Here is a 16,232-nt window from a genome sequence, read left to right on the forward strand (position 1 = left end):
TTTCAAAGTTATGGACATTTTAATATTTAACATTTTTAGTTTAAAATGCAAAAACAAACAAAAAATATCAGAATAAGTACCCAGCAAACACAAAAACGTTTTAAAAACGTTTTAAATAAGTTATTTTTTGGCTTTTGGTATAGGTAAAAACGTTTTAATAACATTAAAATGTCGGGTTATATAAAGGTCATGATAACGTTTTAAAACGTTTTGTATGAAAACACACTACAACAATATTTTGAAATGTTTTCAAAAAATGTTATTGTAAACTATTTTTGCAAACATGTTTCCCAAATATTGTGTCAATACTTAAATAACATTATGTTGAAATATTTGAACCCAGCAAAGACAGAAATGTTCTTAAAATGTTTTTTCAAAACCTTTTAATAACATTTAAATGTCGAGTTATAAGGTCATGAAAACGTTTTTAAAACGTTATTGAAAATATTTTGGGCAAACATTTTTCGCAAAATATTTTTTCAACCCCAAAATAACATTCTGTTTAGAAAGTTTTGTATCAAGTTTTCAAGAATGTTTTTGGAATGTTATTAAAACGTTTTTATACCATTTATATAACCCAACATTTAAACGTTTTCTGTAAAACATTTTTGTTTGCTGAGCAGTAGATTATCTAAAAATGTTTCTTAAGGTTATGAAAACGTTTTATACTCTTAATATACCCTTTACATAACCCGACATTTAAACGTTTTCTGACAACCTTTTATAACCTTTTGCGAATGATGTCGAAAACGTTTTGTGTTTGCTGGGTAGGTACATTTTACCATGGCTGTCACTTTTGTTTAAAAATGTTGCACGAAAATCTTTACTTAACTTAGACAGATGTGGCCTTTCTACTGTAGTGATTATTATTTATTTATTTATTATGCTTCATCACTGGCTCATATACAATTACAAAGATAAATATATTATATAAATATTGCACATACTAATAATCAAGACAAAGTAAAGAATAAAATGCCAGCGAAAAGAATGGGACAAACAGGTGCAAAATCACCTCTAGGACCATCCCACCTTTCGATTTTTGAAAACAAATTATTGGAAAAAAAAAACCCCATCACAGCCCCATCCCAAATTAAATAAGCCTGCAATTCGAGCATCTGCAGTAAGAGCTCCAAGAGCATGTTTTCAAAGAACAAAAATTTTGAGTAAAATGAGAATTCAAAAATTCAACCACCCCGGATTTGAAGGAAGAAAAGGAACCGGCTGTCCTTGTAGACAAAGGCAGCTGATTCCAAAGCTGCACAATGCGATTAAAATAAAAAGTCATGTGCGCTTCGGTTTTGCAACGTTGAATTTTGAGTTTAAATGGATCGGAAGATAATCTAGTGGTGGGATGGTCCTTCCCATTCCCTTGGCTGAATTTAACATAATTATTGACATTAATATCATAGTGACCCTCCCTACATCTGTAAAAAACACGAGATCACTTTTGTCTCTCCTGAGAGTAAGGGGGAGTAAGTCCAAATTGGTAAGCCTCTCCTTATAATCCTGATCAGGATAATGTAAAATGAATTTGGTAGCTCGTCTTTGGACTCCTTCCAACATTTGGATGTTATGTTTGGATGTACCGCTCCAAAGACAGCTACCATACTCAAGATCACTCCTGATCAGGGAACTATAAAGAGTTCTGGTAACTTTTACTGGGGCATTGAACCCTACTGTACGCATGATCATGCCCATCTTACGATTGCATTTTTTGACAACTCTATTAATATGGGTACCCCAGACAAGTTTAGTTGATATGTCAACACCCAAATCTTTGATGGTATCAATTTTACTGAGAGTTGTGCCATTCATATTATAATCATAAAGGATGGGTTTCCTGCATCTTGTCAAGGAAATGACCTGGCATTTGGAAGGGTGAAAATTAAGCTCCCAGGTATTACTCCAATTGACTAGTGCATTTAAGTCTGACTGAAGCTGCGCACAATCTGAAGGTTTTTTACATTAATAAAACACTTAGCATCATCGGCAAATAAAGCAATCTTAGAATGTTGGGCAACACTGGGCAGGTCGTTTATGTATAAAACAAAAGGAGTGGCCCAAGGATAGAGCCCTGTGGAACCCCGGAAACCACTGGAAGCCAATCAGATTGGACGCCATCAACAACAACACGTTGGTGTCGATTTGTAAGATAAGCTTTAAACCAATTAAGTAGACCAGAATGAAAACCAAAAGACCTGAGTTTGTATAAGAGTAATTTATGACTAACACTGTCGAACGCTTTGGAAAAATCAAGATAAACCATATCGACCTGCCCAGCGTTGTCCAAGGCTGCACTGACTTCATGAAAAACTTCAAGCAATTGAGTGACAGTGGAACGCCCTTTTATAAAGCCATGTTGAAGATGATAGAGCCTCTCTTTTATATGAGGAAAAACCAAGTTGACAATTGCTCTCTCCATGATCTTCCCACATATACAAAGTAAAGATACTGGCCTGTAATTTCCAACCTGTTGTTTGTCGGCCTTTTTATAAACCGGTATTACATTGGCTTCAAGCCATTCCTGAGGTAATTTACCTTCACTCAGAGACAAGTTAAAAATATGGCATAAGGGAGATACAATTTGATATGCACATTCCTTTAGGACACGTGGTGATATACCGTCCGGGCCTGATGCTTTGGAAACATTCAAATTTTTCAGAATATCAAGTACATCATCATTTTGAAGTTCAAAATTGCCCAATGATTCATGTTCAAAGATGGGAATATTTGGAAAGTTCAGATCATTCTTTGGTTTGGTAAATACAGAAAAGAAATAACTGTTAAAGAGAGTAGCCTTTTCTTTAGCAGTGGAAGCGGTTACACCATTGGTATCACTGATGACCTGGGGCAAGGATTTTGATCTGGTTTTGGATCTAAAAAATGACCAAAAACGTTTTGGATTTTCCAGAAGCGTAGACCCAAAATCATCAATGAACTGGTCATATTTAACAGCAATCAGATTTTTCAGGCGATTACGAAGTTTCCGAAACTTTGACCAGTGATGCTCAGAATTTGATTTCTGTGCTCGCTTCCAGGCTGTGAACTTACTTTTCTGTAAATGACGAACTTCAGAATCAATCCAGTCTGGAGTAGTGCTATCCTTGATTTTGATTTTAGGAATATGTTTGTCAAGAACATTTGTAAAAATTGTTTTAAAATTTGACCAAGCAGTATCAACAGTGCCAGCACTGTAAACACAATCAAATAAGTCAGCATTATCCATCTCATGTCTAACATTATTAAAATTTGCTTTCTTGAAATTATACACTTCACGACAAATTTTTTTAAGTCTTTCAACTTTGGTTAAAATACGAAATTCTAAAAGTTTGTGATCAGTAGGAAACGTTTCACTCGAGAGAACCACAGTTGATAACCTATCAGGAGATGTAGTTAGTACAAGATCAAGAATATTTTTACATGCATCACGGGATGGAATAAAATTAAGCTGGGTCAGTAAAAAAGAATTTATGACATCACAGAAAGACAGTTCAGCAGGGGGTACATTATTCATATTTCTGCAGCCATCGATCTTGGGCAAGTTGAAGTCACCAATAACATGGAACTGATCAAATTCAGAGGCAACTTTGGACAAAACAAGCTGCAGATTTTGAACAAATGTATCCACACAACCATCTGGCTCTCTGTAACATAATACAATGACCATTTTTTTACACTTGGTAGGTCTTATTTCCAACACCATGATTTCATCATTATCAGGTTCAAGATCTGGTCTATGTAGCGACATAATATTATTTTTTATTGCACATAAGAGACCACCACCTCTGGTCTTCCAATGATTAGATCTGTCTTTACGGTACAAAATATAGTCCGAATCAGAGAGTTCAGCATCATTAACATTGCTGTTCAGCCATGTTTCCGTGGTACATATAATGTCATAGAGTTTTTTTGATTGAATTGCACAGTAATCCCTGATTTTATTTATACGTTTCTTTTTTCTTATGGTTTTAATACTACGTGCATTTAAATATAAAATGTCAATCCCAGTCCCACGTTGAGATCCATCGTCAGGTAAAATTATGTTGAAGGTGTGATCAGGGATGTTAGAGAAGTTCTGTATAGTGGGCTATTTTCGGTGGGTAATTTTTCGCGATTGTATCATTTTTGGACAGTTTATGCCCTGGCACTGCTGGCTCGCTTTCCATCAGCGTCAATACTTGCTGGGAAATCCCCGAAACCAATCTGATGAAGTAAAATATTATTTACTAAGATAGAATACAGCTTTTAAAATTAAGGATTATTATGATTAGCATTATAGGTTAAAGAGGAATATGAAATGCAAAAGTGTAAACCTGTAGCAGTTATTTCAAACGGATTGGTCCATTTGTGACACCACCTTTTATTTCAATAAATTTTGTCCCGTGATTTGTTTTAAAGATATTTTATTTTATTTTATTCTTAAATGGTTTGGAGTTAAGTGCTCTATTGTATTTTATGTACCACAAAATTATTTCGTAAGTTCGTAATCAAACGAATGAGTGAACACTACACGGGAAAAAACTGAGATATATGACCTCATCATAGACCGTTCGGTCTACGGTGTAATTTAGCTTTCAACTTTGGATTACTTACGATATCTCCGCTCATAACGTCAACATTTTTGTATCCAAGTTCAAGGCCTATAATCAACGGCAAAGTGATTGGAAATATAATAATTAAAACGTTTGATATAAATAGTAAATATGATAAATAACACACAATTGTACTTAAAACAATGTTACATAAAGTTACGGTAGGAGGGATTTTTAGATATACCGGTATGTCAGTGAAAAATAATAACAAACCATTATTATTGAACAATACAATACATTGATTTGGAGTAATGCGCAATGTATACGACTGAATATTCAGTAAAATTATTTGAATTGTCAATCTTTTTAATCAATCTAAGAGAGTGGTTCTCAACATGTTAGCGATTGAAGTTAGAAACAAATCTTTTGAAAATACAGTTGGAAGGATTGGATTCCACTGTTTTGTTTTCAATCTTTTGTCGATTGAAGGTAGGGACAAATCCTTTTAAATAACAAAAAAAAAACCAAAACAATATTCACTATAAATAAAGCTTTAAATCTTATTCCAACCATATTCAACGCATCGCGCTGAAGTTGATGCGTCTAATGCACGAGCCCCGAAGATTAGGACTTAATTGGATGTTGAAATCAGGGTAAAAAGAATCGATCTAAAAATCCATTTTAAAGTCCCTTTCAGTGATACCAGCGAAAGTATTAAAATTGTGTATAAATCCCTTAAAAGTGAAACATTTGGGCAAAAAAAACAAGGAAACAGCATTATTGACAAAGTTGAAAGCCCATTGAAATACATGTAGCTTATTTGTATACTGACAGTATATAAATCACAGAGTCATATAAAATGTCTTATTTTGTCTGTCATACACGACTTTCGGCTGTACTACTAGCAGGCTATGTTAGCACATCTATGACAATGACAAAGGTACCAAGATCTGAATTTTGATGAATGTTTACGATCGTCTGGATGAGCAAATTGCTGAATGGGCCTTTAATATATTTTTCAATCTATTTAGATTGAATCATGCCATCAACCGTTAAAAGATTATTTCAATCGATCATAGCAACTTAAGGCTATTTCGTTACCATGGTTACGTTGTGTAAATTCAGTGTAGATTGTCTATAACCATGCATACCTGCTTTTACAAATGCCGAAGACACTGTAGTAGGACGATGAGGTTTGGACACCGTTACAGGCCCACCAACGTAGAACCGGCAAAGCTGGGACTGTCAAGAAGAAAAGCAAAGAAATTGTCAATAGAGTAGAGATCTTGCCTATTCTGAAGTGTAATATTCCTACGTGTATCCTAAACGGGACAGTTAATAGTTCGACATTTTGAGTGCGGGTTGTCGTTGCGATAAACGTTGTCACCCAAATTTCCACTAGTTTGTCACAACGACAAATCCTGCGTAAAAGTTTCAGCGACAAAACGTCGTGAAAAAGAGCAGTAACCATGGTGACCTCAATAAAGCAAATTGTGTCCGCAGAAAATTGCAGACTTTGTCGCAATTCATCAATAAAAGGATATTAATATTGCCAAGCATACCTACTTTGTACACTCTCTTATTAGATTATTATATTCGGACTTGTTATCACTGTCTATGATAAGACCAGTATACATGGGACTGACCGCTATATTATAGTCCTAGAAAAATGTTTGTTAGTCCAAAATTTAGAAGTATAGGAGTATAGCCTATGATGTTTAAGGTTAGGATTCCTGCGAATTTTGGACTATAGAGCTACCAATCTTCAGGACTAGCGAAAAGGACTAGGGGACCGTAGGGCTAGAGGATCTAGACATTCACACTGACAACGGGAGCGCGGTGACCGAGCGGAACGGGTTCGGACTCATAATCGGAAGTCTGCGGATTCGAGCCCCAACGACGCCATCGTGTTGTGCCCTTGAGTACGGCACTTTATCTAGATTATTCCTCTCCACCCAGGTGTATGAAATTCACCATCTTACCATATCCCGTTTTCGGTTTTGAGGAAAAACGGCAAAACATCTTTCCAGCTCCAGCCTTCGCAACCTAACTTGGCCCACGAATCATAGTCAGCGGCTGAACATCGCGTGAAAACCATGAAGTTATGACTACTACACCCACCGAGTACCTATATATGAGAACATAATTAAAAGATGGTGTTCATCCGTTGTACCGTTATTATAAGGACTATGCTAATTATTTAAAGATTGACATGTAGAGAATAACTTTACTTGATTGACAGAAAGTACTAAATTTGTACCTATTACGGTTTTATGACACCAATCTTCCAAATACGACCAAGCCAGGGCAGCCCGGTGAAGCAAAATGTGTATTGGAATAACACGGGAGTTTGGACAGATGGTAGGATTTCTTTCTCATACAAATGTATGGTCCCCCGTTATTAAAGCTTGTACCGGGTTGAAAATGCAGATAAATGGAAAAGAATAAGTAATTGAAACATAGAGCAAGTACTAAAATCATAGCTTTTATACTTTTTGATATATGACGCTAACTAGTTCATCTCCTATATCTACAACACAGCGCTACCAGTAGGGGTCAATTGCCTATTGTGAGTACCCCTGTGTTGTGTGCATACATGTAGTTAACAATAACTGCATGATGTAGTGTCAAAATACATTTCTTTCTGTTGTTTGTGTAGTGGGTGTTTTTCTTTCATGCAACGTGTCACACGATATCTATTCAACATGCCCGGTCCGTCAACATGCTAGCTAAACTAGAAAATGGTTGATCTAATTTACGTCAACATTATTGTTTACCCGATATCGTGCATGACGACTTGAAACTTGTTCAATTTTCTTTTGAAAACCTAAAAATGAACCCTGTCTTTAGTTTGATCTTATGCTTCAGACATTATGACGCTAATATATATAGAATTCGACAATACTTCATATTAAAAATGAACTGAGTTTGACATTTTGCAATAATTATTTACCATGAAGTTTAGCTTTAGATTACTTAGAGGTCGTCTGATAATAACAAATCACTTTTTACTACATTACGTTGATGTTTGTTCCAAAAATGCAAACAAGTTTGTACATGTAGACATGGGCGTCAATCACGTCCCCCTCCAAGTTTTTTGTTCTTTTGAGCCAATCCCCACCCCACTCCCACACACACATAATTCAAGCCGGATTGGCGCTAATGCATGTATATAGGAAGAAGAGTTTGTACACGATAAAATGATCATTAGGCTGCAAATGTCAATTTTGAGTTTCCCGTCACCCGCCCATTTCATGTTCTGAACCTCACTTGAATTTATTATTGTGATTTTTCAAAAATAACAATAAAAACTGGTTTTAGGCCTATTAAAAAAAACCCGATGAACATCCGTGCATTTTTAGTAGAAAAATCAGAATCAAAACATCCATTTTGCTACTGACCTTGCAGCCTCTATACTTTTTAATCTCACATGGGCTAAATAAACATCTTTCTTTGAGTGAGCAGAGAAGATCTTCTCTGGAGTGCGTCCTGCCTACCTGCCTATGTCGAGTGGTGTCCTCGAACTGTGATGGCCATCCATATCTTCCTGTTTTGCATTGCTTGAATTGTCATGTCAGTTGTTTCAAGTCCGGTGTCTTGTTTCAGAATGTCGACATATGTTAGGGCAGGCCTTCCTTGTTTCCTTTTCCTATGCTTCGGAATCCAGTGCACCAGTTGAGATACAGGTTCTGTCTTGCTTCTATAGCAGTGACCAGCAAACCGAGTCCTTCTCTCTCTGATCTTGTCTGATAACTTTGGAAGGTCACCATACAGCTCTTTGTTTGTCATGTGTTGTTTCCAGTGGACATTGCGCATTGACCTCAACAGCCTGGTATATCAGCCATCCAGCGCCTTTGCCAGTTTGGAAGCGACTGTCCATGCCTCACACCCATAGAGCAGTACCGATTCCACTGTTGCTGTAAATTGGCGCTGTTTGAATCTTGTACTTGAAATCTGGGACCTCCTCAATCTGTGTTCCACTGTTTGTCTGCCAGCATTCATTCTCAGTCCGACTTTTCCAACTGATGTTTCCACCTGGCTGAGTAGCTTGTTAGCTTGATCTATTTCCTCTGACAGTAATGCAATGTCATCGGCAAAATCAAAGTCAGTGACAACCTCTGGACCAATGCGCCTACTTTTTCTTCTTTCCAGTTGGAATCCAAGTTCCTCTTCCTTACCCTCTATTGCTGTTCTTAGGGCATAAACCAGTACCACTACAAATAAATATGGAGCAAGAGTGTCGCCCTGTAGTACACCGGCCAGTATTTCGAAGAGGTCTGCCATCAGGTGAAATCACTTTTGAAATCTGGAGTGCGTGAGCGGTAAATAACATAGCGTTTAGGTCATGAAAGTCAAAAAACAATGAATAATGCATAATCAAAACGTTACATCACTTGTTATATAACGGGAAACGTAAGGTCGAATGTCAGCCTATAAACCTGAACAAAATTGGTGAGTTTCACCTGATTCTTTAGAAAAGGTTACATACACCTTTGGAAACCCTGGCTCTGTCTCATTGGACATGTTGGAATGATCCCAATAATGCATCATGGTACTCTGCTATGCCCTTTTCCTTCTGCCTCTGGCTTAATGCTCATGCGCATGTTATTTTTTCAAAGTACAATAATCATCATGCAAAAATGGACTATAACTCATTTCGCATGTTATGGTGCTTTTGACGAATTTATTTCATTTATACATTGCACAGATTTTGTTTAGAATTAATACAATTATTGAGGCATATATTAATGGCAAAGTGTCACGACAGTTTTTAGCTTATTCAATATGCTCAACATGCATGTTAAACTAGATCACGGTTCGTCTACGTCAACATAATAGTGTAGTGCCTTTGTACAGATCTTGAATAGCGGCTAAGAATATTGGATAGGCTACATACATGACGACCCCGGCAATCACAACATTATGCCTTATCAAGCACGAATCCCGTGGTTTTGTTTAAAACAAAAACAATTCATTTTGAAAAACACATAAAAACAGCCGTCTCTCACTACGCGATATTAAAATTTCCCGGGCACCGAAATTACCTGTGGCAATGACGTTCCAGTAACACAATGAAGGCTGACGACAATCGAGTTCAACCATGACGTCATTGCCACAGACAATTTTGGTGCGGGAGTTTTGAATATCGCGTGTTGAGAGCCGACTATTTTTATTCTTTTTTTTTTATAGTCAACATGGTTAATATGAGTTTGTTTTAAATAAAGCAACGTGATTCGTGCTTGATAATAAGGCATAACGTTGTGAATGTCGGGGTGTTCCTTTAAACTTGGCAAATTTAAAATAAATTCTGTGACGTATTTTGATCTTTTCTCGAATATAGAATTCGACAATAATACATATACTTCTTACAGGAGTATTTCGTGATCCTAGCATCCTCTTTTTGTGACATTTTTCATTAGACATCTAAGAAAAAAGCTTATTCCCAAAATTTCAGTTAATTTCGATTTTGCGTTTGCAAGTTTATATGCATGATTAAGTGTATTACACTTCTCCATAGGCCACTGATCCATTCCATGTCAACTCCTGGGATGTGCACCGCAGCACCTCTTAATTTTTTCTTTTTCTGTGTGGTGGTAGATATTGATGAGAAAGTAAAATCTTGAAAATTTGAGCTTCATACTCCATTTCGTTTTCCCGTGGCATCAATTTGAAATTTAGGGGGGTCAGCGCAAAAAAATGTGTCGCAACGCGAAAGACGATGTTTGGTGGTCCATAAATGTATAAAGGGAACCCCCAACAACTTTGAAAAGTATGTATCCTGGGGTACTTTTTTTGTGTAGAATTCAAATCTGGCATCAGAAAACTTGTGACTCCTTTACTTTAAAAGATATAGGGCCCTCAAAATGCAACTTCGTCTATCCAGGACCAACTTCGGGGGGTCAGAACTCCAAAAGTAAAAATTATTTTACTGTCCATTTTTTGGCCAGTCCGAGCCCTTTGGTAGGACATTACTCTTATCCCATATTGAGCCTATTAGAATACTTTTAGCTGAGATATTACCCATGCAAAACTCCAATTGTACATTTTTGTACATTTTGACCCCCTGAAAACCAATGTCAGACATTTTGCCCCACCATCAACTTCAGGTATGTTGAAAATATGTTCTTGGACAACATTTCTGAGAGATATTGGCTTTGGGACTCGATGACTTAGCTTTAAAAATATCAGTTAGGTTTGCCTACTCACATATATGTCATTCCATCCACATCAACATAATGGGTTGGTTGGTCAGTGGTCATCCCCTCAAATTTTGCTGAAAATCATTTCTATCATACCTCTATGAGCATAATGAACACATGGAAAAAAATGAATGCTCAACTCCAAGCGGTTTGGGAGATATGGCTTGTCAAAATTTGGCCCAGACCCCCACTTTTTGCTCTCTCAAGTTGCGTCGTTGAATTAGTAGCGTTTTGGAACACTCATATTTGACTTTGCAAAAAAGATATTATGCTGAAAAGTACTAACTGGGGTGACTTTTACCCAGAAAAACAGAATCTGGCCTCAGAAACAGTGTATCTTATCTACTTAAAGGCCCATATAAAATTAACAGATGTGGAAATAGGAGTATAAACTGACCAGTAGATACCAGTTGTAGTCCTACTAATGCATGGCATATTGGATGGCCTAGGGGAAAGTTAGCCCATATTAGCAAGACTATCCTTGCCTTCAAGGTGAAACAAACCTACTCATGTTACCCTCTGGCCATGGGCTGGCCTGGTATCAGATCTTACCCAGGGAAAGATGACATTCCAATATATGCCTTTAAGAAGTTATGGGTCTCTCAAAACCTTGCTTCATTTTGTCAAAATTTTACTATGCTAGAAATAATTTTACCGTGCTAGAATAATTTTACTATGCTAGAAATGATTTTCAGCAAAATTTGAGTGGATGACCACTGACCAACCAACCCATTTTGTTGATGTGGTTGGAATGACATATATGTGAGTAGGCAAACCTAACTGATGTTTTTAAAGCAAAGTCATCGAGTCCCAAAGCCAATATCTCTCAGAAATGTTGTCCAAGAACATATTTTCAACATGCCTGAAGTTGATGGTGGGGCAAAATGTCTGACATTGGTTTTCAGGGGGGTCAAAATGTACAAAAAATGTACAATTGGAGTTTTGCATGGGTAATATCTCAGCTAAAAGTATTCTAATAGGCTCAATGTGGGATAAGAGTAATGTCCTACCAAAGGGCTCTGAGTGGCCAAAAAATGGACAGTAAAATTATTTTTACTTTTGGAGTTCTGACCCCCGAAGTTGGTCCTGGATAGACGAAGTTGCATTTTGAGGGCCCTTTATCTTTTAAAGTAAAGGAGTCATAAGTTTTCTGATGCCAGATTTGGATTTTACACAAAAAAGTACCACAGGATACATACTTTTCAAAGTTGTCATGGTTGTTGGGGGTTCCCTTTATACATTTATGGACCTCCAAACATCGTCTTTCCTGTTGCAACACATTTTTTACGCTTACCCCCCTGAATTTCAAATTGATGCCACGGGAACACGAAATAGAGTATGAAGCTCAAATTTTCAGGATTTTACTTTCTCATCAATATCTACCACCACACAGAAAAAGAAAAAAAATTGAAGAGGTGCTGCGGTGCACATCCCAGGAGTTGACATGGAATGGCTCCACTGTTTTGTAATTTCGCTCTGGTGTACCAGAACTTGACGATATTTTTGCTAAAACGAATTAATTTGTAAGATATATTTTTTACATACACATTATGTATTCAGAGGTTTTCATGGTATAAAAACCTCACCTTTTTTGATAAAAGTATGGTACGAGGTCATGGATCACGAAATCCCCCTTTAAACATTGAATTTAGTTTGAAATGAACTTTTTACAATAGTTATTTACCATGCATGTTTGCTGATATTCTTGAACAAATTCTAAGATGCAAACTCGAACTGTACAAACTAGCACACGAGATCAAATTAAGGATTCTGGCACATTTTAACATGAAATTACAATGGATATATGCATGAGACAAGTACGTGAACCCCAGACCACCCGATGCTCTAACCACTGAGCTGCTCAGACTACTCAACACTTTATTCATTTTGTTATTGCTGTTGTTGTTGTTGCTGTCGTTGTTGTTGTTAGTGTTATTTCATGTGTAGGTGTGTGTGTGTGTGTGGGGGGTGTTTAGCCGCGATGGGTCACATTACATATTGCCAATCGAAAAAGTAAATTAGACGAAATCAATTCGCGATTCGCGATTTTTGAAGCTATACAGCTTACCTTGCCACGAGTCCATGTTACATCTTCGTATGCGAGATAGGACTTCTCTTGTATCTTGCACTGGAATAAGAAGATAATGAAAAGCGGATCAATATGGCGTCAATAATTCATTTATGAATTCATATTTTATTCATCTAACTTGGTATTATTGTCAGCATTCTCCACACCATGCTACAGGATTCTCTGATATTATGCTAAACATCAAGCGCCTTGAACAATGCCCAGATCTATGCTATTTCTGGCCAAAATTTGCAAAAATTTGAAAAACAGATAAAATGGGGGTATTGAGAGTATGACGTACCAGTCATCTTCCAGGGTCTATTGATCAGTAGATACCAGTTGTGTATATGAATTGTATATTGGATGGCATACAGGAAAGTTATAGCCATTATTTGTAAGAATATCAATGTCTTCAATTCAATTGAAATAATCCTACTCATGTTACTATCTGACCATGATCTGGCATAGCTGTCTCACGGTTTTCCTTGGAAACGATGATTTTCAATGTCGGGGCTTTAAACAAAATCCCATCATTTTCTTTTATGATAAGCATGACATAATCTTACCTTATAATCCCAATCCACTTTAGTCCTCTGTAATGAGCCCACTAATGCCGGGGTATGTGTGTCGATCCAGTCAAGATCCGATGGTCCTGCTTCAAGAAGTAACACGTTACGATTAGGATCCTCAGATAATCGGGCAGCTACGACGCAACCTGCGCTACCACCACCACAAACAACATAATCGTAGGAATCTTGCAAATTGGCCATAACTCTGACTGAAAGAAAATGCTTATTTGACGAAACAGGCGAAATGTGTTTTTTGTTTTGACGCGTTGCAGCAGTTTTGCTCAGCTTACATGCATGTAAGCTCATGTAGCGCTATTAGAGAGCTTGCGAAATGACGTTACGTTAACTTTAACTTTAACTTCTAGAGGATTATAGAGGATTATGTATTCAAAACCAAGATGGGTTTGAATACATAATCCTCTATAATCCTCTAGAAGTTAAAGTTAAAGTTAACGTAACGTCATTTCGCAAGCTCTCTATTACTTCGCACTTCGTTGGACGTACAAACAAAATAATATTTCTAATATTTAGGCCAGGTACGACTTGAACTCAGAAGTCAATGTTAAGGCAGCTGTGTACTCTCAGACATGCATGTAGTAAAAGTACCATAACTTTGTAATTATTCACGCAAGACATATAAAAGTATACATTTTTATAAAGGCAATACATTAATGAATCTTAATATAAATACAGATTTGGTGTAAAAACAACAATTATGAAGAAAATCACAAAAAAGTGAGTTTTTGGCAATTTTTGTTCGGTACATCATAACAAAAAAACACTCTTTCCAAAAATTTTTGGTTTGTTTTTTTCTTAATTTTCAGACATCATTCCAAAAACGGTTTTTTTAGTTTTTTGATATTGGCCTTATTTTTTTAGATATTGACCATATAAGGCATCAAAATGAACTTTTTAAAATTCACAAACGCCTATTTGCACAAAACGATGCCTAAAATCGGAAATAGACCAAAATATAAAAAAATGAGAAAACCGTTTCTTAAGTCGATCATGCTTTTTATGATGAGCATAATTGCTTACCTATAGATGCTGTATTTATTGAGTTATCGTGTACCTAAATCGTCATTTTACCGAGAAAATGAACATTGAAATAAAGTTTAAAGAGGTCACATTTTGCACTTTGATCGAAGCTCACAGGAGAATGCGGCAGTTCTCGTTTTTCTACCTTACATTACGTAAACATCGAGTAAATCCACAGCCCCTTGAGAATTTTGGGCGAAATCTATTCATATCTTGGTGTTTAAATCGGGGGAAAAAACTTGAAAAAATTCACATTTTATCAGCTAAAACGGAGCCATTTGATCGCAAGGTTTTTATGAAATCAGTGCTTCCGTGGTGCTTCCATAAGATGCGCCGCGCATGCAGATAAGCGTTGCGTATGCATAGTGTATCTGTGCGTTAACAAATTGCGAGTCTACAAAACGCGATGCGTTGTTGCGCGCGTATACCCCGATGGTACAACAAAGATTTTCTTTCCTTTTAAATTGCGGAAACGAGTGAAATAGTGAAATAAAATCCATAAAATAGAGCATTTGGAGTTAACAAATCTGGATTTTCTTTCCTTGTATTTATAAAAAACATAACAAAGTAAATACATTTCAAAAAAGCTCAATTTCGCGAAAGAAACAATGTCTAGAGTACACAGCCGCGTTAAATATTAAGGCATTCAACATTACTCATGCAATACAAATGTTTTGTCAATTATGTTATGGTTTGAGGCTTCACCTTGCACTCTTGTTACTTTGTTACTTAAGCTTAATATGAACCATGAGGCAATTTCACCATATTGAGATTTAGATCATTATTAAATAGAATTTTATGTACAATAATTATGTTATATCATTGCAAATAACATGACATGAAATTTCCTATAACAATTAATAATTACTTTTGTAGATAAGGGGCGGCGCAATTATTATGACTTTGTGGGTTGGTAAAATTGGGGGCAGCGACGAAGCGGAAACGTGCCCCCAATCAATTTGAAACTTTAGAAAATTGATTTAGAAAACGGCTTGTGTCCCCACTCCCTCCAATCAGGTCCAATGTCCAGGATGGGCAATTAGGCAAATAGATCAAAGCGAGCGAGTGTAGCGAGCGGAGCGCGGAGCCTTTACTGGCGTGTGGTCCAGGGGCCCGCATTAGGGCCCTGGTAAGCTCATAGATTTTGGGCAAATTTATACCATGAGGAGAAGCCTCCTTGCATACATTCGTAACGTTTTTATGAACATTTTACCATGTAAAAATGCAAGGTTTCTTCATTTCTTTCCCCCTTTCTCCCATTCCTTCCCCTTCCATTAAAGTACTACTTGCCCCTAAATTACTTCCCCTTCTCTTCCTTAAGTTCCCCTTCCTTCTCTTTCCGTCTTCTGCATATTCTTAATTTCTTCCCCATTCTCTCATTCCTTCCCCTTCCATTACACTCACTATTACTCCCCATCAAATCAAATTTCTTCCCCTTTCTTACACTCTTTCCCCTTATATGCATGAATAATACTTCCTCACAATAAACAAGCAAGTTGGTTTCTTTACCTCTTCCCCTTTTATTCCCCTTTTCCTAATACTTCCCCCAATCCTCTTAGGCTTCCCTTTTTTCATTTCCCTCTTTTTTATTTATTCTCGTTTCCTCTTTGTTGATTTTCCTTCCCTCTTGATCCGTTCTTTTCCTCATTCCCTCTTCCTGTTCTCTTCTTTCCTTCTCCTTTCTTTCTTTTTTTCTTCTGTCCTTTCCTTTTACCTTCTTTTCTTTTTTTCTTTTCCCCTTTCCTTTCTCATTTCCTCTTGTCTCTCCAAAATTTCCCCCCAGATTTTTCCTTCCAGGGTGGGCGAGTCCTGCCTACCCCGG

The 16,232-nt window shown here is 36.9% G+C and overlaps 1 protein-coding gene and 1 long non-coding RNA gene across 2 annotated transcripts; both read right to left on the reverse strand.

The window, feature by feature from the left end:
- Positions 1-4,138: 4,138 nt before the first annotated feature.
- LOC140165376 (uncharacterized) lies at positions 4,139-5,758 on the reverse strand. Its single transcript, XR_011860695.1, has 3 exons — positions 5,687-5,758; positions 4,597-4,643; positions 4,139-4,206 (listed from the first exon to the last, which is right to left on the reverse strand). It is a non-coding gene; the product is annotated as an uncharacterized lncRNA (long non-coding RNA).
- Positions 5,759-6,513: 755 nt separating this feature from the next.
- On the reverse strand, positions 6,514-13,682 carry LOC140166823 (uncharacterized). Its single transcript, XM_072190312.1, has 3 exons — positions 13,370-13,682; positions 12,804-12,863; positions 6,514-6,663 (listed from the first exon to the last, which is right to left on the reverse strand). The coding sequence occupies exons 1-3, from the start codon at positions 13,676-13,678 to the stop codon at positions 6,514-6,516; spliced, it is 519 nt and encodes a 172-aa protein (XP_072046413.1). The 5' UTR covers positions 13,679-13,682.
- Between the last annotated feature and the right edge of the window lie 2,550 nt (positions 13,683-16,232).

The sequence above is a fragment of the Amphiura filiformis genome, chromosome 12 (genome assembly GCF_039555335.1).
Source record: "Amphiura filiformis chromosome 12, Afil_fr2py, whole genome shotgun sequence".
NCBI classification, from domain to species: Eukaryota; Metazoa; Echinodermata; class Ophiuroidea; order Amphilepidida; family Amphiuridae; genus Amphiura; species Amphiura filiformis.